The sequence below is a fragment of the Puma concolor genome, chromosome C1 (assembly GCF_028749965.1).
Source record: "Puma concolor isolate L17-30 chromosome C1, mPumCon1.1.hap2, whole genome shotgun sequence".
NCBI lineage: Eukaryota > Metazoa > Chordata > Mammalia > Carnivora > Felidae > Puma > Puma concolor.
In genome coordinates, this window is record NC_141674.1 from 38,631,408 (window position 1) to 38,654,223 (window position 22,816).

At 46.1% G+C, this 22,816-nt stretch overlaps 1 protein-coding gene across 3 annotated transcripts in view; it reads right to left on the reverse strand.

The window, feature by feature from the left end:
• LOC112863632 (AGBL carboxypeptidase 4) overlaps positions 1–22,816 on the reverse strand; it is a 1,479,506-nt gene that overhangs the window by 125,094 nt on the left and 1,331,596 nt on the right. For all 3 annotated transcript variants that reach the window (XM_086716924.1, XM_086716923.1, XM_086716925.1), the window contains exons 7-8: positions 10,093–10,182; positions 65–179 (exon numbers count right to left, since the gene is read on the reverse strand). In XM_086716924.1, coding sequence (XP_086573050.1) covers positions 65–179; positions 10,093–10,182 — 205 coding nt within the window. The remainder of the gene's footprint in view (positions 1–64; positions 180–10,092; positions 10,183–22,816) is intronic.

Genomic DNA, 22,816 nt, shown 5'->3' on the forward strand with positions numbered 1-22,816 from the left:
CTCCTTGCTTCCATCCCACCATCCTGTGACTGCCAGCTTCCAAGCATTCTCCCCTGCCCCTTACCTGTAATTGCCTAAGTAGACTCCATCTGGGTTGAGCATTGGTGCAATCTTGAAGACCAGGTGTTCCCGGAGGACACGGGCAATAGGGTGCTGGCTTATGAGGAAGTCAATGATCCCTAGGGAAAGAAAAGCATCTGGGTTAACCTCGAAGTGTTTCAAGAGGGAGGAGCACATTTTACCCAGCTTGGAAGCAGTAAAAGCTCGAAAGGTGAATTTTGACCTGTGTTGTCAACCATCGTGGGTATGTGGCTATGGATTAGGTGTTGCCTGGAAAATTTTACAAATATATCTCTGTTTCCAAGAGACAGTTCCAAACATAATGTTGAAGCCCATGGGCAGAAGGGAGAGCACATTTCCTGCTGCATAGCCCATGAGAGCTTCTAAGAAAAGAGTATTTGAGTTATGCCTTGGAGGGCCTGGGTTTTGACAGACAGAGATGAGGGAGAGGCAGGATAACCCTAAACAATGAATTAAGAGATGCTCTCCAATGGCTAAGTGTTGATATTGGATTGGATGATTATGTGTTCAGGGACTCAGGGATCTAAACCCTCCTGTTGCTGAGGCAGAGAGAAGGGATTTGGTTAAAGTCACATGAAGAGAGAAAGGCTTCTTCAATGTCCCTACTCTGCCCCTTTCCACTTTGAGGGCCCTCTGTTCACAGACTCTAGGGCTGGCTGTCCTCGCTGATTCTCACCGGCACCAATACCACTTGCCTTCAGGTCACCAAATTTAGGAAAGTTGAATTCTCCATGACTGTACCCCCTCAATCAGGCAGTCTCCAAGTCTCTTCCTTGAATCTAGCAAATCTGCTCTTCATCTCCATCCCTCTGCTGCTCGTCTGTTCTAGGCCACCACCACATCTGGCCTGAATGACTGCAAACACTTTTGGAATGTGCCCTCAACAGTGTAGCTAAAGGGATCTTCCCGAAGTGCAAATCTGAGCCTCTCACTGCCCTTGCTGACTTCCTTCTGGTGATGGTCTGCATAGCCAGACAGGAGAGGGGCTCAGGAAACAAACAACCTGAGTCCTCATGCCTCCCTTTTCTCCTCCACATTTCTATCCCTTCTTCAGAGACCTGAAAAAAAATAGGCAAAATGGAGCTCTGGCATTCCATGAAATGACTGTAGAGCTGGAGAATGGTAGGGAAGTGCACGACCCTCCCAAGGTGTAGAAGGGAACTCCTTTCCTGCTGGAGAGAGAAGGAAAGGCATCAAGCAGAAAGAGGCTTTGAACTGGGCCCTGAAAGATAAGTATGTTTTGACAGACAGACAGGAGGAAGCAGCAGGGTAACTAAGAACGATCCATGTGCCAGCGGCAGGCACTTAGCTCCTGGAATGATAAATGGCTCCACAGCATATCCTAACTCTGCTGTGACCAGTGAGCGACATCTCAGGCTTTTCATTAGGCCAGGGCTCAGAATCCATCGGCAGCCGAAAGCCAGTTGGACATCATTTACTTCTCCACCGACGCGGCAGTAGACCAGATGCCCTAATTTATTTGTTGGTCTTCATATTAAAGCTGCAGTTTGCCAGTAAACAGGCAGGGTAATGATACCAGGTGCCCTTGTTAGGGGCTAATAATTGCTTAATCTGTCCACTAATTGACCCCAGCTCCCGGGGCAGCCCTCCATCAAGGAGCCAGCCTGCACTCAGGGCCTGGCCATGCTGCCTCAGAGAATGGCAGAGAATGGCTTCTGGAAATGGAGTAGCTCACCGTGATCCATCCTCCTTCACAGATGAGCAGATTAATTGGGCTGCCAATTAGGCAGCTAATAAAAGGATGAGAGAAAACAAAGCCAGGCCAGAAGCTGCAGCCACCCAGAGCTCCCTCTCCCACAGTGAGTGTGGGGCAAGGAGAGGAGAGGTTTCAGACTCCTCTCTTGGCTTGAAGTCAGATACAGTTCAACAGGGAATGCTGAATCATTCCCATAGATCAGGAAGTTGGTAGGCGAGCCTTTGCAAGTAGAGAGGAATATGAGGAGAAATAGTGGAGAAAGTAAGAGCGCAGAAGAAACGCCACCCCCAGCCACAGGCCAAAAGCATTGCATAGACTGAGAAAGCAGAAGGACCTGGACACCTGCGTTCAAACCCTAACTGGTTATTAGCTGGAGAAGCTGCCAGCTCTCTCTGCCCAGTTTCCTCATCTTGATACAGGGATTATAATACTCAGTCTGGAAGGCTACTGTGTGAATGGGCTAAAATGCCTGTACTTTAACTGCCTGACACAGAACCTGAAAATTGGGCTTTACTAAAGATTGAGAGGCAACGAGGGGAGAAAAAACAGAATGGGATTTGAAACTGGGGGTCTTGGTCTGTGAAGTTTGCTAGCTATGGGATCTGGGAATAAGGATGCCAAATTGAAGAAGCCAACAAACCAGCTGTCTGAGAACTTGGGTTCTAGTTGTGGCTCAGTTACTGGCTGAGTTTTACAAAGTCTCCAGCCTACTCTCATCTTTAAAGTTAGGAGAAAGAAGTTGGTAATTCTCAAGGACACTTTCCACACTGGCAGTCTGTAATTCCATCTTTTTCTTCCTCTCCCCCAAAGTAGAAGGATCTTCATCTATCAAGTGAGGAGAATAATCTCCCTCCTGCCAGGAGACACAATCAACCTCCTTAGATCAATCTTTGTTCCTTTGGTAAACAAGTTTGCTGGGTCCTTTCCCTTGAACTCATTTAATCAGGAAGGTGGAAGAAAGCAGGACAACAGGAGGGCTGGAGGCTTGAGGGCCTGGGGTAGAGGCAGAAAAAGTGATAGATGATCTGAAATTACAGCCAGGTCATAGAGATCACTGCTCTGGGCCAACCTTGGCCTGGTCATGATGAACCTCGCCGTTCAACCCCAAATGGCCATTCATTGTTATTTCTCCTAGTGTACTTAGTTCAGGGCAGGGTACACAGAAGGTGCCTAATAAATGCCCTTTAGGAGACTGGCCCCAGGTATTCATTTAACCTTGACAGAGTATAGGATTAACTGAACAGAAAATCACTCAGGGCTATGTCCGTGCTATAAGCCTAGCATTCCAAGATACATAAGTGGTTCCTGTCATAGAAGGTGCATGGTAGGCGAGAAACACCCACTCTGGTGACTGGCAAAGGCTCAGGTGGGAACAGTCCAAGGAGCCATGAGGACCCAGAGGGCCTGGGAAGGGACTATGGAAAAGGGAGACGTAAAGGATGAGTAGAATGAGCCGTAGAAGGGATGCCAGGAGAAGGTGCTCCAGGCAGGGGGGTCCTGCATAAAGGATAGGAGGTGAGGAAGAAGATGGCCTGGCTTCATGATTAAAGGCATAGACTCTGAAACTGGACTACCTGGGTTTGAATAGCTATGTGGCCCAACCTCTTGGTTGCTCAGTTCCTCATCAGATAAGGAGAGAATAAAATTACCTTGTAAGTCATTGTGGGGATCTCAGTGAGCTAATAGCAAAGGGTCTGGCACATAAGAAACTTTTATGCATGTTGTCTGAATCATTGCTCCTACTTGGTTTGGCTGACGCTGTGGGGATGAGGGTGTTGAGATAGAAAGGGAAGAGGTGAACAGGGACTTGCCAGTCCAGCTGAAGGATATGAAAGACACAGGAGACCACTGCCAAGTACAGGGGCAGATCTGGGCTCTCCCAGCTGCAGCAAGGAATGCGGTTTGGGAGGAAGGAATAACGGAGGTCTCGATGACCTGAAGGTGGACAGGGTGGAGGTTGGGGGGCAGACATAGCCGAGAGCCAGCAAACATAGAGTCTTGCAGTCAGGAGCCAGGGTCTGACATGGTGCTGACCTGCAGAGGCTCTGCAGTGACCAAGGCCCAGAAAGTTGTGAGGATGCAGCAGGTGTAGGGGAAGGAATGTGCATACATGGTGATACCAATGATGAGATTATTTGTCTACCATCCCCAAGAGCATCAGAACTCTTCACTGAAATTACACACTCCTGGGGAAAGATGATACCAAAATGACTGAGATTAAGCTTCTGGCCCCTGGCAGAATGGGGCCTCAAAATAGAAAGTAAGTTCAGTTACAGAAAAATAGGGAAAATTATGTTTCCTCTGCCTCTGAGGTTTGGTGATTGAGGTTTGCACCTGCTGTTTGTCTTTCTTCCCTCCAGACTGTGAACTCCAAGATGGCAAAGACAGGTCTACCTCTTTGCCACTATTTTTTCAGTGTCTAGCTCAGTGCTAGGAATAAAGATGGACCAGTGATGGGCACTGTATGTTCATTAGCTGGATTGACCTGTAATTTTATTGGCTCCATTTACAGATAGAAAAACAAAGTCAGGGTGGTGACATCATTTGCTGAACATCTCACAGGGGCCTAGATGGGATGCAGATCCAGTTCTACTGGCTTCAAAATGGTGCCCTTTCCACTAAGGCAATATGGAAGAGTCAGGAGGCTATTTGCATGTGATTTGTAGAATGATTTGCATATATGCATATATGCATATAGAAAGTTCCATGTGAGGTTTATTGTTGCTGTTCTCTACTAAGAGGCAATATGTTGCAGTGGGAAAAGTCCAGGCTTCAAGCAAGATAGTTGGGGGTCTCTGCTGGACCCAGAGTCCAGAGTGTGGGTCACATGATAGCAGCCACTCCAGGCCTTTTCCTGACCTGGCACCAGGCCCCTGTCTACCCTAAGCTGGGTCCATGGGCCCAAAATTATGGAATCAGAGGGAGTCTGGCCTTGAAGAACCTGAAATTCACAGTCTTGGTTCTTACCATCCAACCCCTACCTCTGCTCATTTCACAGATGAAAAGATAAGTTCAGGGAAGTGAAAGGCCCATGACAACCCCTTAGTGGATCTGGTGTTTCACTTATAATATGAGGCTGTCAGGGATGGGGGGGGGGGAGAAGAGGGAGAATAGGTGAGGGATAGAGGTGGGAAGAAAATAGTGGGGGAGGGGAGGGAGAAAGCGGCAAAGGTGACCACTTCACTGGAGGAAACAGTAGGTTGGGCTTGGTCCTGGTGGTCCTGGTGGTTGTGAGTGGTGTGTGTGTGTGTGTGTGTGTGTGTGTGTGTGTGTGTGTGTGTATAACTCTTCCATCTTCTTATCACCTGAGGGTAGCCCTGAAGAATAAACTGCCCAAGGGAAGGCCAGCTCTATCTCCATAGTCTAGGCCCTGGTGGGTACCTTAGCACCTTGGCAGCAGAGCTCACGAATCCTCACAGCAGCCCCTTGAGTGGTCCCAACAACCCCAGGAAGCATCCATGAAAGAACATTCACTCTACCAGAAATCAGACACCTGAGGTCTAGTTCAGGCCAAACCTCTGACTTGCGATACAGTCTTACTGGTGCAGAAATGAGGAGGGTTCACTAACGGCTCTCTCAGGAAAGCAGCAAGGAAGGTGGGGTGGCACACACAACACAGGAATGACACCCCAAGGGGTTTGGGTGCCCTGTGAGGGTTAGAGGAACCATACTTGGCACCTGCAAGTGCTCCATTAGTAACACCTATTTAGTGCTTATTGTATTGCAGACACTGTCCTAAATATTTTATGGGTATTAACTCATTTAATCTGCACAACAACCATATGAGGTAGGATGTCTATCATTATTTCCCTTCCCAGATAAGGGAACTGAGTCACAGAGAGGTTATGGAATGACCCCAAGGTCATACTGTACTATGTGAAAGAGCTGGGCTTCAGTGTCAGGCAGTCTAGCTCCAGAGGTCATGATCACACACACTCTGCTACAGGGCAACTTGGAAGCTCCTTTGACCTTTCATGTCATGGCTGGAGAATGAGGATAGTCTGGCCTCACAGAGCCCATGTGTGGGGTTTGGGGCAGCTGAGGGGTGATTGACAATCTGCCGTCCCACGGCCAAGGCGAGTCTTGAGGAAATCAAAGACTTGCCACCCTCACTGGCGCCCCTCCAGAGCTCTGTGATGACATGATTTCACTCTACTCCCAGCAGCAGGTGCGTCAGCAGCTTGGCTGTGAGGACCATGGTCCCAGCCAGATGGGGACGAACAGGCCCCACATGTCTGTTCCCCGCTCAAGGTCACTGAGCCAGTTAATGTGGAAGAAGCATTAACTGAGCCGAAGGTACCTCAGCCATCACCCTTCCAGGCCTTGGACCCTGCTGCTCTCCCCAGAACAAGGTGGGCTTGGAGGGGATCCAGCTGTGCCCTGTGGGGCTGTGGTCCAACTTGAGAGACCCTTGGGAAAGATGATGCCTCAGTCTCTCATTGGCAAAGTGGAGGAATGAGGCTGTCTTAAGCTGCCTCCAGAGGGATAAATTGTATCTCCAGGGACAGTGACAGAGCTAGGGAAGGAGGAAGACTGGGATTAAAGGGATGGGTCCCAAGCCACATGTGCCACAAATTCACTGTGTGATCTTGGGTAAGCTACTTTAGTTCCCTGTGCCTCCCCATTCTCATCTGTAAATGCACATCAACCATTGTGGGGTTCCCAGAGTACTATGTTCTCCCAGGCATAAAGCTTGGCTTTCTAGCACTTCCCATCTCTGAGTGGGGCAAAAGTGCGTGTACAGGCTCAGGAGACCCAGACTCAAAGCCCCCCCTCTGCTGTTTACTGACTGTGTGACCTTAAGGCTCCTCTTTCTGAGCTCAGATTTGGAATCCCAGAACCAACACAGCATTTGCTCCTCACAGCAGCCCCATGGGATGAACGAGATAATCCCCATTTTCCAGATGTAGAAAATGACACTCCAGGATCCAGCCCTAGGCCTCAAATAGCTCACAGTTTAAAGGGAAGAAATAAATATAAATCAAAAAATAACAAATCACGGCAATAAAGATGACCAGTGGGTAACCACAACAGAGGTGCAAAGCAGGGTCTGAAGGGAGTGGGAGAGGGGAGTGGGTATTTTGAACGAACCTTGGGAGATGGGAGATGTTTGCCAGGTTGCAAGGGGTGGGCAAAGGAGCAGCAGATTCAAAGGCCTGGTGATTGGAAGAAGATTGCCTGTTCAGGGTTAAATTGTGTGTGCAGGGGGTGGGGGGGATCTAATGAGGCTTGGACCAGAGAACCTGGCAGGAGCCAGATCGTGGAGGGTTGTAAATGTCATGAGAAGGAATTGGAGTTTATCTTGAGAAGGTAGAGAGAAGGTTTTAAAAGGCTCTGCCAAGGAATAAACACTGATGGAAAGCCTGTGGGATGGCACTGAGTCTATCAACTCAGCACCATCCAGATTCCTTTTTGGAAAAGCAGGCTCAACAGAGAAAGCACCTGAGATGTACTTCTCTGTGTCTCAGGCCTTGTCTGTAAAATGTGATTGTGACCCTGCCCTCTGTCTACTGCCCACACAGGAGGTGGGCCTGGGAGCTTGGGCCCCCAGAGCTGGAAGTATTGATGGTAAGGCTACTACTATCTTTTTTACAAAACAAGGACAAAATAGTTGTATCCAATCAGCCGGGGGAACAGGTCTGCTGCCAAGTTTAGTAAGTGACAGATGGCTGCAAGTAGAGGGTCTGGTAAAACCAGGAGGGACCTCGGAGAGGTTACTGCAAGGACAGCACTGGGAGGAAAGAGGATGGAAGTGAGAAAGGCCAAGGAGTAAGCTGGAGTGACAGCAGCAGGGAGCCGAGGCACCGGCCTTGGCTCTTCTGAGTGGCTCATCTTTGGGCAATCACTTCCTCTCCCTGAAACTCTGGCTCCTGGTCTGAAAGAAAAGGGGAGGCAATCGTGCCTAATCACAGCACCGTAGACTCAATTATGAATGGGAAAAGAAGACTCATATTAATTTGCATGGTGCCTTAGAGTTTACAGAGCAGATTACCTGTGGCATCTTTGCAGACTGCCATGGGGAAGGGGGTAACATCTGTCCTGAGCGTCTGCTAAGTGCCAGGCACAGGACTGGGAGTTTGTCCACATCCATCTGACACCAGCTTCACAACAGCCTTTGCAAATGGGTACTGAAACCCTAATTATTTTACCTCTAAGGAAACTGATATCACACTGCTAGGAAGTGTGCTAGACAATTTTTGGCCCCAAGACTGTCTGATGGCAAATCACCATATATGTCCACAGCAGTCCACTGTCTCCCTCAAGTTGTATAATTTCTATGTTTTTTTTTTTTTTTTTTTTTAATATCCCTTTGACCTTTTGGTCATTTAGAGACTAAAATGAGACAAATGACTTACCTTCACCAGACCTGGGTTTGCTCATATGTAAAAATATAGTTAATATTAGTTCCCATCACATAGAAAATTTAATATAATTAAAATAAATTACATTAAATTAGCAAAATATAAATAATTAAAATAAAATAAAATACGTAAGGTGCTTAGAACAGTGCTCAGCACATATACAGTGTCACATATTTTATATGTGGTATACCCACTGCACAGGTAAAAATGCAAAAGTATTGGTGAGAATGTGGGACATTACGAACTCTCACACATTGCTGGTGGCAGTATAGAGGTGTAGGTCTCAAAAATTTGGAGATATCGTTAAGTTTAAGATGCACATATCCTGTGGCCTGTCAACTGCCTTCCATGGTTATATGCCCTAGAAAAGCATTTGTGACTGATGAATGGATAAAGAAGATGTGGGATATATATATAATGGAATATTACTCAGCCATCAAAAGGAATGAAATCTTGCCATTTGCAACATGTGGATGGAGATAGAATGTATTATGCTAAGCGAAATAAGTCAGTCAGAAAAAGACAAAAACCACATGATTTCACTCATATGTGGAATTTAAGAAACAAAACAGATGAACACATGAGAAGGGGGGAGAACAGGGAGAGGAAAACAAACCATAAGAGACTCTTAACTATAGAGAACAAACCAAGGGTTGATAGAGGGAGGTGGGTGGGAGATGGGCTAGTGGGTGATGGGTATAAGGAGGGCACTTGTTGGGGTGTTGTATGTAAGTGACGAATCACTGAATTCTACTCCTGAAACCAGTATTGCACAGTATGTTAACTAAAATTCAAAAAAAGACAAAAAGAAAATCATTTGCACATTTGCACAAAGCAACACACATATAAGGACATTTGTATCAGCATTGTTTGTAAGAAAAAACACTATCATCAATGGAATTGTCCATGAGAACAGACAGGTAGTTGAGATGCAGAAAGACATGGAGTGCATGGCAAAAAGAAATGAACTACAGCCACACTCACCAACATGGATATTGGGTGAACACAAGCACCAATGTACACAGAATGATACCTTTTTTTAACTTTATAAAAAGCCCCCAAACATGCAAAACTAAACCCTACATTGTTTAGGCATGCTTACATGCATAATAAAACTATTAAGAAAGACAAAGACAAGATTCAAGCTTATGGTTATCTGTGTGAGGAGGAAGGTGGAAAGCAGGACAAAGGATTTAAAAGGAATAGATAATATTCTGCTTCTAAAGCTGGTGAGTACCTGGGCATTCATTAAATTGTTATTTATATATTATTTATTGAGTATACTTATATTGCTGACCAACGAAATACATATGTATGCATGTATATATATTGTTGACTAAATATACATTTCATATGGATTAAATATTTAATAATAAATAAAAATGCAATTATAAAGAGATATCTCTGAGACGAAAACTTGTGTCTTATTTACCTCTGATTGTCTGATACAAAGCATGCTTCCTGGCTCATAGTAGGTATTTCAAAAGTTGTTTCTTAAGTGAATGACTGAATTAATGAGTGAACAGATAGCTTCTAATCTTTACCTCCCTGCTTTACTGTACTCCTACTAACATATACATTGGCCTGGGGCCAGATTTCTTAATTTTGTAAACAAGAAAAGCCAAGCTAAGAAGTGTAGATGACTCTGTGTGGCTTATCCTCAACATAGCACATATGAAAGAATTCCATTTAGCCCTACCTATTCAGCCATCCAACCATTCATCCACCCATTCTTCCACCCATACATGTAGCTAGTAAACATTTATTGAAAGAACTACTAATGGAGATCAGCTATAACCTCTTTAGAAATGAAGTACATTTGCATCCAAGATAATGACTCTGCATGTGACCACACTGTCCCAGAAGCCATCACAGTGCCCCAGTCGGATGTCGGGGATAGGCACAGGATGCTCGTGAGATTTTGCAACTCACCTTGGCACACAAATGAAGAGGGTGTTTCCCCTGGGTGGACTCGTCCTGTGATGAATACCACCTTCTGCTCTGCCCCTTCCCGAAGGTTGTCTGTAACATAAAAATGGAAGGAGGTTGCTTAGGGGGCACAGGGAAAGCTGAGACTACGAGTTGGTATGGGAGAGAGGGGTAGGGAATGGTCTGGGTGCTTTATAGTCATTTCTTAAATCATTGGGTTAGAATCATGCAGGCCCAGTCATTGCTGACTAATTAAATTACATCCCTGGCTACCCAATATTAAAAGGCTACACTCCTCTTCTTTGGTATAATTGATCATATCAATATTACAATCATCTGAAGACGTCATATGAGTGAAGTCAAATCCCAGATCCACTGATTATGACCCTAGCCAAGTTGTGTATCCTTTTTGAGTTTCAATTTACTAATCTATAAACATGGATAGTGATTAAATAAGCTTACATATTGCCTAGTATACAGTAAACATTCAGTAAATACTGGAGTAAAGAAAGTAGCTATTTATATCAGTAATAGTACTAGTAGCAGCTGCTATTTAATTAGCACCTTTTGAGTCATGCATATTACACACACTATTTATAGTCTTTACAGAAACATGCACAGTTAATATTCCTTTTATAGAGGCAGAAACTGATGCTCAGAGAGGTTATATAACTTGCTCAAAGTTACACAGCTAATAGGTGTGGGTCGAGCTGAGATTAGAATCCAAACCCTTGCTTGGCCTAGATGAAGTAATAGGGACCAGATTTCTCTTTCAACTTAAGCAACTGAAAAATTGCTTATATTATATTTGCAAATATACAAAACAACTGTTTTCAGACCAGAGGCAGTGCAAGACTAATATATGAACAAAGGGACATACATGAAGTGTGCCCTATGATTGCCCTGGCTCTCTGCCAGGAGGCCCATTCCAGACCAAAGAGCAAAGAAGAGTTTCCTGAGCAGACCATGGAAGTCTCACTGCAATTAAACTTCAGAGAGTCTGAAGCAAGTTTGTAGCTTGCACATTCCAGAAAACTCTGCACATTCCAGAAAAGACAGAGCTCTGTGGAAAAGGAATCCTAGAAATCTGTAAAGGCGTCCTTAAGAGTGTTTTTTTGGGTCCCAAGATGTGCATGCATAGGGTCTCCATGACATCACAAGAAAGGGTCTCCATGGAATCATGAGAAAGTGATCAGGGAGAAGTGACCTGTGCAGCTCTCAGGGATCACTCAGGGATAAGAATCATTTGAGTTCCACCACCAAAGTGGTATTCCTCACTGATCATTCAGGGCATTCAGTAGAGAACCCAGAAGGGCCATGTCTTAATGGTGGGACTAAACTACTCCAGATTCATTCTAACAAAATGTTTAAATCACAAAAAGACCAAACTGAACAAAAGAAATTTAACTGCCTGCCATATAAAGTGCAACTCTCTTTAAGGGAAGACAACAAAATCCAGACATGCAACAATGTACAGTTCACAATGTCCAGCATGCAATAACAATCAACAGACATGCAAAGAAGTAGGAAAATATGGCCCCAAAGCAGAGCCCAAGCTCTTGCTGCTTTTACAGAAATCTCATTTGTATAATAAAGTTTAGCTATCATGCAAAGAGATTATAAGACAAAAGCAGTAGCCAAGAGTGACATTCCCAGAAGGAAGGGGCAGGGGGTTACTTAGTCACTGGCACCAGAAGGCCAGATTGACCCAGAACGGAACCATGATCTGAAGGAAATTCAGAAATAAACATTGTGAGAAGTTGGATTAAAGAATCCTATATGCATATTAGAGGATGACCTGGAGGGAGAGGGGAGGTAGAAATAATTAACAGGCTTTTTTTTTGTTTTTGAAATGCTAGGGACAGGTTATTTTGAATGTGGTTTATGATCCCAATAGTTGCACCAACGTCAGAGACTAAAATAAAAAACATGTATTAACTTTATTAAGCCTGGTTCTTAATAAAGTCCCAGGCTTGGGACTTGCCTGGTGCATTGGGGTGACCAGTATGGAGGTCATTTCTTCTCTAATCCTAGGCCTCTGAGAGGCAGCAACAAATACAGTGAAGCCAAAATACATTTTTCCCCCCATCCCAACCCAAAAAATAACATTCTTGAGAACTCACTCTGTGCTCAGCTCTGTGTTTGGCACCTTTAGGAACAAACGGGAAGAGAAATTTATGGTTTATAAGAGGAGTTAGACACCTAAGTATTTCCTAGACTAAATATAGGCTCTTCCAGGAAGAAGCTGCACTTTCATGGTTATTTTTAACGTCATTCCCAGGACTCTGTGTGGAATAGGTACTCAGGAATTTGCTATTGAATTACGGAATAAAAACACTCATACAGATCATGGCTTATCTTATTTAATCTTTATGACACCTCCATGTAGTGGACAGTATGAACCCCATTTCATAGTGAGGAACCAAGGCTCACAAAAGGAAGATCTGTGCCCAAGGTCATGTGGCTAGCAGTGGTGGAGTCGAGCCTCAGTTCCCAGCCTAGGACTCCTCTCATGACCCTATCTCCTCCTGGATTGACCAACAGCAGTATCAGATGTCACATCTGCTGCACTTCCGTCTACAATGTACACAAGAGAGTTTGGTTTCGACCCTTTTTGCTGTGGTGGAATTTGAGCTACTGCCTTAGTGTTTACAATTGTTTTTTCACTTACAAAACAAAAAATGAAATGCCACCAAGACCTTTTAAAAAACACTAACACTGACCCCATCTATCCCAGCAGTCCAGAAATGATAAATAGCATTACCAAGGCCCTCAGTGAAGGCTACCTTTATGGATGTCTCCCCTGACCTGGTATCAACTCAATTGCATTCAGCATTTCTGCTGACCACAGAGAAATGCAAAATGGGCATTCTATTTGCACACTAATTTTACTGAGCCCCTGCGTCTTCATAAAATGATAACATGGGGCTAATAAAAATCAAGCATCTCGGGTGCTAATATAAGCAAATGTTGATGCAGGCAGGTAACAAATTGCTTTGTCATTTAGGAGGCCGTAAAAGAGCATTATAATCATCTTTAGGCAAAATGGATGGGTCGCCTTTGCTTAGCTTTTAGCTTTCATTTGCAAAATCAATTTAAGGTAATGTAGCAGTTCTGAGGTGGTGTGACATGGGACACCCCCCACCCCCCACTGTCACTGAATCCCCAGACTCATGCAAAGCCAATTAAACATACTCTTGAAGGAGGCAGCTGGGATGATGAAGGAAGTATGCTTGAACAAAGCCAGGGTGGAAAAGAAGCTGAACAATGAGACCAAGAACAACCCGTAAGGGGTGATAAGTCTGAAAGTTCATTGAGGGTGACATGCTCAAGGGTACAAGGGCACACTCAAGGGGAACCGGATAGCCATTCCGGCCTCTTCAGTTAACAGAGGGAGTTTGAAATCAAATGTGCTTTGTGTACGCACACGCATACACACTCATCCCTTTATCATTATATCCCTCTATCATCCACTATTTCTTTACTTATAAAGTTTTTATTGAACACCTATTAGGTGGCCAGGCACGAGGCATTATTATCTTCATTTTATAGAAAACCAAGGCCGAGAGACATTAAGTGACTCGTCTTAGTGCTCACGGCCCATGATTGGCAGAGTGAGGCCCCACTCAGGCAGTCTGACTTCACCTGTGTCCTTAACTTCCATGCCATTTTGCTTCTTGTGAAGGAGGACAATAATAGAAATCAGTTACAATAGCAACCAAGTAATATTTATTCAGTCCTTACTCTGTGCCAAGCACTTTACATGCATGACCTTATTTAATTTTCATAGCAACCCAATGAAAATATTCCTACCCCTATTTTATAGATTAGGACATCGAGATCTAGGAAGGTTAAACAACTTGTCTACACCTGTGTAAGTAGCACATGTAGGGCCTGGATGAAACCAAGGTCTTTATGAATCTCAAATTTACTCTCTTAACATCTCTTGGAGATTAAATAGATTCCTTGGGGATGATTTTTAAATGCAGTCACAGGGATGCCTGGGCGGCTCAGTCAGTTGAGTGTCTGACTCTTGATTTTGGCTCAGGTCATGGTCCCAGGGTTGTGGGATTGAGCCCCATGTCAGGCTCCATGCTGAGCATGCAGCCTGCTTGGGATTCTCTTTCTCTTTTTCTCTCTGCCCTTCCCCCATCTCAAAAAAAAAAAAATACATCCACAAATTCTTTGTCAGTCTCCTCCCTTCAAGAAGTAGAGATAAGCCCTCTTCCATTCAGTGTGGGCTGGACAGACAGGCAGATAGGCTTGCTCTAGCAGATAGAATACCATGGAGGGGGATGGCATGTCACCTTTGACATTAGGCTATAAAAAGACTGTGGCATTCATCTTGAGTGCTCTCTCTCTCTCTCTGTCATCACTCACACTGAGGAATCCAGCTGCCATGACCTGACACTCAGGTAGCCCGTGGAGAGGCCCGTCTGGTGAGGGACTGAAGTACCCAGGAACAGAGGCCAGCCAAAACCACATGAGCGAGCAAGCTTGAAGAGGATCCTCTAGTCCCAGGTGACAACCAGCCCTGGCCACCAACTTCCCCCAACCTCCTGAGAGACCCTGAGCCCGGGCTGCCCAGTAGAGCTGCTCTTATACTCCTGGCCCACAGAAACTGGGAGATTATAAGTTGTTGTGGTAAGATCCTGAATTCTAGAGTAAGTTGTCAGGCAGCCATAGATAACTAATTAATCCCCCTAGAGATGGCCTAAGAAACTTTGTATCTTACCTATTGATGCCCAGCCTGAGTGAGACCAGGGCCATAACCTTGGTGTCAACATGGAGACCCCTAACCGATCCAATCAGTTATCAGTGGATCTGTGGTTGGTGGAGGTGCTAGAAGATGCCAAGAGGCCCCAGAGAGCTCTAGCTGGGCCCTCTGAGGACAAAAGTTCACATGGTCAATTTGGTCTCTCTCTTTCTATCTTCCCTGACAGTAATTTTGACAATAACTTGTCATAAGGAGTGAGGTGTTCTGTGGAGGAGGAAGGGGTGGAGAGCTGGGAGGGGGATGTATAATGTTATAACAGGAGAAGGATTTTTTATTCCTCAGATCTACACGTTTGTTATTTTCCTGGCTTCATGATCCCTGAAGGCCATCATAAAGTCAAGAAAATACCTTCCTACTGGTTTCCAAACCAAACTGGCTGCTGTGTTTCCTCTAACACTCCAGGGCCCAAACAGGTCCACACTACCACTAAAGCTGGAGAAAAAGAAATCCTGACACCAGTAACAGCACGGTTAGCTGGCATCTGCCTGAGGGCCTGCTCAGGGTTAGGATGGCCTGGTCACTGGTCTCCCTGTGCTGGCACCATCCTTGCTGGTCCGTCCTCCACCCAGCCACCCAAGCAGTCTTCCTGAAGTGCACATGGGAGCACACCATTCCCCAGCTTGCAAACTCATGAGCAACTCCTGGCTGTCCTCCGGGCGAGTACAGCCTCATCTGTGTGGCTCCCCTCTGGTAGCTGTTGGTGCTCACCTGTCCATCCCTTCCCCAGGCCCCAGGCTCAGCCAACTCCTGGCAGCTCCACAAGCACGAATGTTCTCTCACACCTCCACACTTGGGTACACGCTTTTCTCTCTGGGGGAAAAAAGCCAGCCCCCATCTCATCTGTCTGGCTTACTCCTACTCAGCCTTCCAGACTCTGCTCGGATGTTCCTCCTCTGAGGAGGGAGAGAGGGAACTATCATGCATCCAGGACTTCTTCTAGGCCAACCCTGGTGTTAATGTTGTGCTATATCTGATTTCCTCAGAGCAATAATTTTGATTTTCCCCTATAAAATATGGCATATTGAGGGTAATGTGAGGATATCATTCTGCTGTTGATACTGACAATAAAGAGGGAACAGGAGCTGGGAATGATAGTGAGAACATGCTCAAGGTGCAGAATTTCTTGTACATAAATTTATGAGAAAAATGGCATTTAGGAGGCATCGATAGAGCTTTTTCAGAGGCACTGGAGAACCAGTGAATTCATCTGGGTAGAGCTGAGGCTTGATGAAGGGCAAAGACATCCAGCCATGCTGACTGAGGGTGAAGCCAGCAGAAGGGGAGGTCTGGAGGAGGGAGACTGAGAAAGACACTGGTCCCTGTATTTTTTCTGTCCTCTAAGGGGGTCCCAGCCAGCTGGCTTCCCAAGCAGATGGACCAAGGCTCACATCCAGGCCCCACAGATTATGGCCCGTGAGTCCTCGGGTAAATTACTTACACATTCTGAGCCTCACTCAGTTCCCTGTGAAATGAGAGTAGTAATCCCCAGCTCACAAGAAAAACCTAAGCAAGAGACTTTAAGTCCCTGCCCTATGGCATTGCCTATAATTGCAGGTCCCATTTATTGAGAGAAAAGCCACAGGAATAGGGTTTCTCAGTACTATGGATATTTTCAGCAGGGTAACTGTTTGCATGGGGCCCTGTGCTGTGCACTGTATGATGTATCCCTAGCCCCTGCCCACTAGATGCCAGGAGCACTCCACTCCCCTGTTGTGACAATCAAAAATAGTTTCAGACATCCCCAAACGTCCAACGTCTCCTTGGAGGCAAAATAGCCCCTGGTGTGAATATTTTATAAGCTTCTATAAGAATACTCTACCTATTCAGACTGGCCTTGTCACTATCTTCCCAAGCAAACTTTTAATCTCTTAGATTTTCTTTTCCCCAACTCCTCCCAAAAGTCTTCCCAGATATCTCCAGACTGTAGTGCCCTCACCCTCCTGTCTCTGACTTCACAGAGTTCATCTGGATCCCCTCATCTGGCCATAAATCATTGGCTGCCTTGCATAGCAGGATCAAAAGTCACATCTCAGATGTGGTATATCAGGCAGAGGTATGCAATGGACCTTCAGGAACAGGCTGATGGCAGGAGGGCTCTCCCTGCCACCATCTGTCTTGTTCCTAGCACCCTCCAAGCACCTCCAGAAAACAGACCCAGAGCTGCCCACTCTGAATTCCTGCTGAGGTGGGGTCTCCTGGGAAACAGAAGGGAGGCTCTGAGACTGCCTCTAGGAGCTTTACTGGGAATTACTCTCAGGAACACTTGTGAGAGGTGGGAGTTATGCAGGATTGAGGCGATCTCTAAGGTGACTTCAATCAATCCCATGGGGAGCTCTGGGCCAGGAGGGCCCTGCGCGGTTGTTCCAGGAGGCAATGGGGCAGTCTCTGTCTCGCACTGACTGGATACTGGATGCAAGTTGTCTCCAGGGCAGGGCTGGGACCTCAGGCAAGGCAGTGTCCTTTGGCTGAGTGCAAGTTCCAGGGAGGAAATCAGCTGTGAGCTGTCAGCCCCCACCACTCCTGGAAAGGGAGGGAATTGGTCCTGAAGGGGAGTGGGCAGGGTGGTACCCACACTGTCTACTACATCAGCCTTTAGCTGAAGCAGCTGAAGAGAACAGGGCAGACCTTAGGCCAAAAAAAAAACCAGGAAGGCTGAGGACGAAGGGCTGTTTAGTGCAATTCCATACACAAGTTCTAACACTGATCAAATGCCAAACTTGGGGCTGGACCCTGAGGACATGGAGAGGAACCAGATGCTGTCCCTGCCATCTGGGAGTTCAAAGACTAATGGAGAAGAAAAGCTCAAGCCTGGCTTTGCAGTTATAAACTTGAATCCTAGAGTCAAGCAGGTGGGTTAAACCCAAGCCCTGCTGCAAATGGCACTGAGCTCTGAGATCATTCATTTCCTCATCTGCAAAATGAGGATAATGATATTGACAAGGGATCTTGTGAGAATTAACTGAGATAATGCATTGGGTTTATGCACATGACCTGATGCATAGTACATACTTAAAAAATGGTAACTTACAAATGCTTAGAGGTCACTTGGTCCAGCTACTTGATCTTACAGATGCAGAAACTGAGGTCACTAGACTGTAAGCAACACTGGAGCCAAACTTTGTCTTTTTCACAATTTGTATTCCAACGGCCTCTCACACAGAAGGTGCTCAATAAATGCTGGTGGAATAGTTGTAGAGTACTTGTTGCCCTTTGGTTGAATGAGCTTATGAGGCTAGAACTGAGTGCTCAGGCTTTCCCCAACAGGTGCTCTGCCTTTCATCTCTCCCAGCCTCCAGAAATTCCTCCCCAGATTCAGGTTGCAGCTTATTAGCAAATGCAAATTGAATTACGCTGTGCCCTTTTGCAACAAGGACAACAAAAACAGTTTCCCCAGGAAAAGAGGGCGAGAAGAGGTGAAAGCTGGGATGAAAGTCGAAGACAATACATTCTAATCAAACTTGATAAATATGTAAATTAGAGCAGCTAAACAGTTGGCTTTGACAAATGACTTGTCGGTAATGGATTTTTCCACAGCTAAGGCGAGAGTTCAGCCAGCCTGCTACTTTCCAGGCTGGCTGCAGCGGGCTGATGGGGCTGATGGGGCTGATGGGGCTGATGAGGCAGGCACCAGGATGCTAGGAGGTGGAGCAGAGAGCTAATGCTTCCTTTGATGCCATTTGTTGAGCACCTGCTGGCTGCTGGGCATAGTCTTCGAGGGGGAAAAAATCTCCTCGATGAAGAAGCCTAAGGAAAGCCAGGGAAGGTCCAGACTCACCAGACTCCAAAGCCTTGTGTCCTGAGGGGCCAAAGCAACCAGCTGTTGAAGAACATAAACTCAGGGTCTCCAGTGGTTCTATTGCCGCCTAGTGGTCTCACCAACTCAAAAGCTAGTGCCTTTCAGTTTTTTCTCCCCCCACAGGACCTGACACAGTGATGGTGTTCAGAAAAGAGATTTCCTTAGCTTGCTACATAGCTCCAAACAGACCTCTTCAAATACCCACTCTCATGTCTGTTTTTCCATCTGCAAATTAGCTGCTGGATATTCCCAGATACGGAATATAAGATAAAAAATTAGGTGTTGGATATTCCCAGATATGGAACACAAAGGGAAAAAAAAAGCTGTTGGAGGCAGCTCAGCTGAAGGCCCAGATAGCATGCAGTAGAAAGGAGCCCTGGATCGCAGATTCTCTGAAAAATGCAAGACCATTGTCATTTCATTGTAAGCATGAAACGTGTGTGTGTGTAGGAGAGGAGGGTATTAGCAATAGATAGCCAGAATAATTGCTATGAAATTGATGATTCTAGCAGGTTTTTAAACAATAGGTGAGAGGTGGTTACAAAGGAACAGGTTTTGAGCAGTTTCTGTGTGCCAAGCACTTTTCATACATTATGATCCAGGTCTCACCAGACTTGGGAAAATGGTTTTGTTTTCCTCTTATCACAGATAAAAAATCTGAGGTTACGTGCATTGCCCAGGGCCACCCTTGCCAACAAGCAAGAGTCACAGGTGGAATTTGAATCTGGTCTTTCTATCTCCTGAGACCAGTCTTTCTTCTGACACCTCCAAAGGGAATAGTTCATTCCTGAGTTATACCAGATAAAAGACGTTTTGTGTGTGCAGGCATGCAGGCCCATGCATAGATCTGCCTTGAGTCAAACTCCTACAAATTCCTGAGTTTTTTGTACAAAGTTATCAGAACTGAGGTACAAACAGAAATTCAAGTTGAATGGTTTGCAGGCTTGGAAAGACACTATTAATACAATTTCCCCAAACAGAGAACCAATATTTATGAGTGCTTGAAGTGCTCCAGGAAAAGAGTTTCCTGGTAGGGCTGAGAGTAATGTGATCCACACCCAGGGCTGAAGATCCGTCTTGCCCAGCGCTGGAGGAATTCAGATTTGAAGAGTGTTCTTTCCTTCCTATTGAGATCTTCATTGACTCGTATAAAAATACCACTTTCAATCTCAAATCCCCACTGGCATCTTTATATAAGCACTGAAAATGCTACTGGGCTTTGGAGATTTCATTTAATGAAGGAAAAGTATTTCTATTAAAGAGTGTAATTTTTTTTTCTCTCTCAACACAACATCTTCAGAGGAGCCAGGGAAGCTGGATTGTTCCGGGCTCTGAGAAAACGAACGAACCCACGCCTCACCCATGACGTGGTTACACAGACTATGAAATGGCAACAGCCAAGGAAGGCAAGGAAGGGTGGGTAATGAGGAAAAAGAAGAGTGATTATAATAGATAAACTCCCACATGCCCATGACTTTACAGTTTAGGAAGCACTCTGTCTCTCACTAGGGGGGAGAGTTGTCACCACTCAAACTCAGTCCCCCATCTGTATGGTCTGAACAGTGGCCCCCTGCCCCTCGTGGGCCCTGTAATCCCTTCTCAGGCACACGAACCCACTCTCCTGCTTCGGGTCCTGCAGTGGCTCCCTGTATGCTAGAAGCAAACCCAGCTACTCACTCCCATCCCCCACCTCTTACCCCTCCCTCACTGCTCATCATGCTTGCTTCCACACTGGGGTTCTTTCCAGTTTCTCTGCCTGGTCTAGGTGGGCGGGGGGGGGGGGGTGCTCCCCTGGGTTCTACGGGGCTGGCTTCTTATTGCTTAAGTCTCTTCCAACAAGGACAGTCGCTCCGAGGCAGCAGGAACTTTGTCTTAAGTGCTATGGACCCAGGCCTAAAGTGGCACCTGGCAGACACACGTGCTGACGGCCTATTGGTCGAGTCAGTAAGTACAGCTAACTGGCATTGAGTGATGTGTGTTGGGGAAGGGGAGGACCCCAGGAATAAGACTGAAGATGAGGTTGAGGTCAGCAAATTACCCAAGGTCATACAGCTGGTAATGGGTGAGAACAGAACGGATCCCTGTAGGATGAATGTTAAAACCTGTGTTCATTCTGCCTCCCTGGAGCTCCTCCAGGCCCTCACAGAGGGGCCACCGGGTGCAAGGGGGTGAGGGGCACTTACGGCTGTGCCACTCACCAGCTGTGTGGTCTTGGGAAGGTCCATACATGTCTGGATGCCTTGGTCTCCTCATCCATAAAAGGAGAATGATTTTGAGTAGTCCTGAGGACTAAATGAGTTCAAATAAAGCACCAGTAGTAATAGTGCTTGTCACAGGATAAGCCCTCAACTACACGTGTGTTATTCTTAGTCATTCAACAGATACTTCTTGGGCTGCCCGCCACCCCCTTGCCCTGTGGAGCCTTCTGCATCCCCAGGCAGTCAGGCGCCCTCTGCTCTTTTTCCTCCTCACCCCTTCCACCGTGACAGCAATTGCCCATCTCTATGATAGTAATTTGTTTCACTCTCAGGGCCTGCCTTTCCTCTCTGGACACTTGGAGCTTTTTGGGGGCAGAAGCCCTGTCCTGTTCATCTCTTCCTGGCACTCATTTCCTTTGCTGGAGACAGAGAAGGGCATTTTGACATGGTTGTTTTGATGCAAAAAGTTGCAAAATGGTCGCATCAAAATGTAAAATGCTTTTGAAAATTAGCAGGTATTGTGTGAAGTCACTCCCCAACACCCTGCCCCACGCATGTCTGACCTGCACTCTCCTTCCCTCCTACCGGCTCCCTACTGCCCCTGCTCCCCTCATCGCCAGCCTGGACCTGGAGCCCACCCAAGCCTAATCTCTCACCTCCCTACCTCCCCTAAGCCCCCTCAGAAGTCTTACCAGGGAGGGGGAAGTTTGGGGGCCGAGGGGAGGTAGCCTGAAATGTCTCCTTGGCACATTATCTGGTAACGTTTTTTAAAAAGGCTGAAGGTGTAATGGTTTGTGTCCTTGGCTGTGTCAAAATGTCCCATATCAAAATGGCTGGTGTCAGAGGAACTACTTCAACATGGCTGAAACAAAAGGACTGTGTCAAAACGGTATGAACTCTGCAAAGGAGCCACCTGGCGTGTACCGGTCCTTGAGAATGGATTTAAAAACATACACCATTGTCAGTGGCTTAACAAAAAATCAGCTACACTTAACACCAACTCTCCTTGTGGTAATTCCTTTTTGATCCACTGAGGATGTTTCCACCACTATAAGGATCAGAGAAGTTAAGGATGCTGCCTGAATTCACACAGCAGGCTGCAGAACACAGATGCTTAGAACTGAGTATGGTCTAATTAACCTCCCCCAGTTTACAGGCAAGTCACCAAGAGAGAAAGTGACTTGGATTTTCACGTGTTGGACCTGGAACACGTGATCAGCTCTTGGATAACCTCTCTACCCTATGCACTGGATTCTGGATTGCAGCATCACTACTGGTTCCAGGCACACTCTCAACAGAATGGAACAGCCGCTGACAAAGCTTAGCTAAAGCTCTAACTGCTAAAGTCCTAGGCATGCCACTTGAAAATTGGATTGGGCAAGTTCTCAGTAAAAGAAACTTTAGTGTCCAACCAGGCAGGTTGTCAATATCCCATTAGCCAGGCAGCCTACTGGAGCAGGAAGGCCTCTTGGTGGCCCCGGTACATATTGGGGAAGGAGGACTTCTGCTGTGTGGGGCACACTCACAGAGCTATTTGCATCTATATCCACAATTGGTATTTCTGTCATCTGCTGAAGAAATAAACCTCTGGTTACCTGAGTTAGGAGATGATCTATCCCTACTATCTTTTTTTAATGTTTATTTCTGAGAGAGAGAGAGAGAGACGGGGAGAGAGAGAGAGAGAGAGAGAGAGAGAGAGAGAGAGAGAGAGAAAGAGAGAATGAGCAGGGTATGGGCAGAGAGAGAGGGAGACAGAATCCCAATCATGCGGGTCTTGAACTCACTTGCCATGAGATCATGACCTGAGCCAGATCCAAGAGTCGGACGGACGCTTAACCGACTGGGCCACCCAGGTGCCCTATCCCCACTGTCTTAATGGCTTCATGGCTTAGATTGAATGGAGTCTAGCTTGAGTAAAATAAATTATAAAAACTTAATTTACAAGAACATATTTCC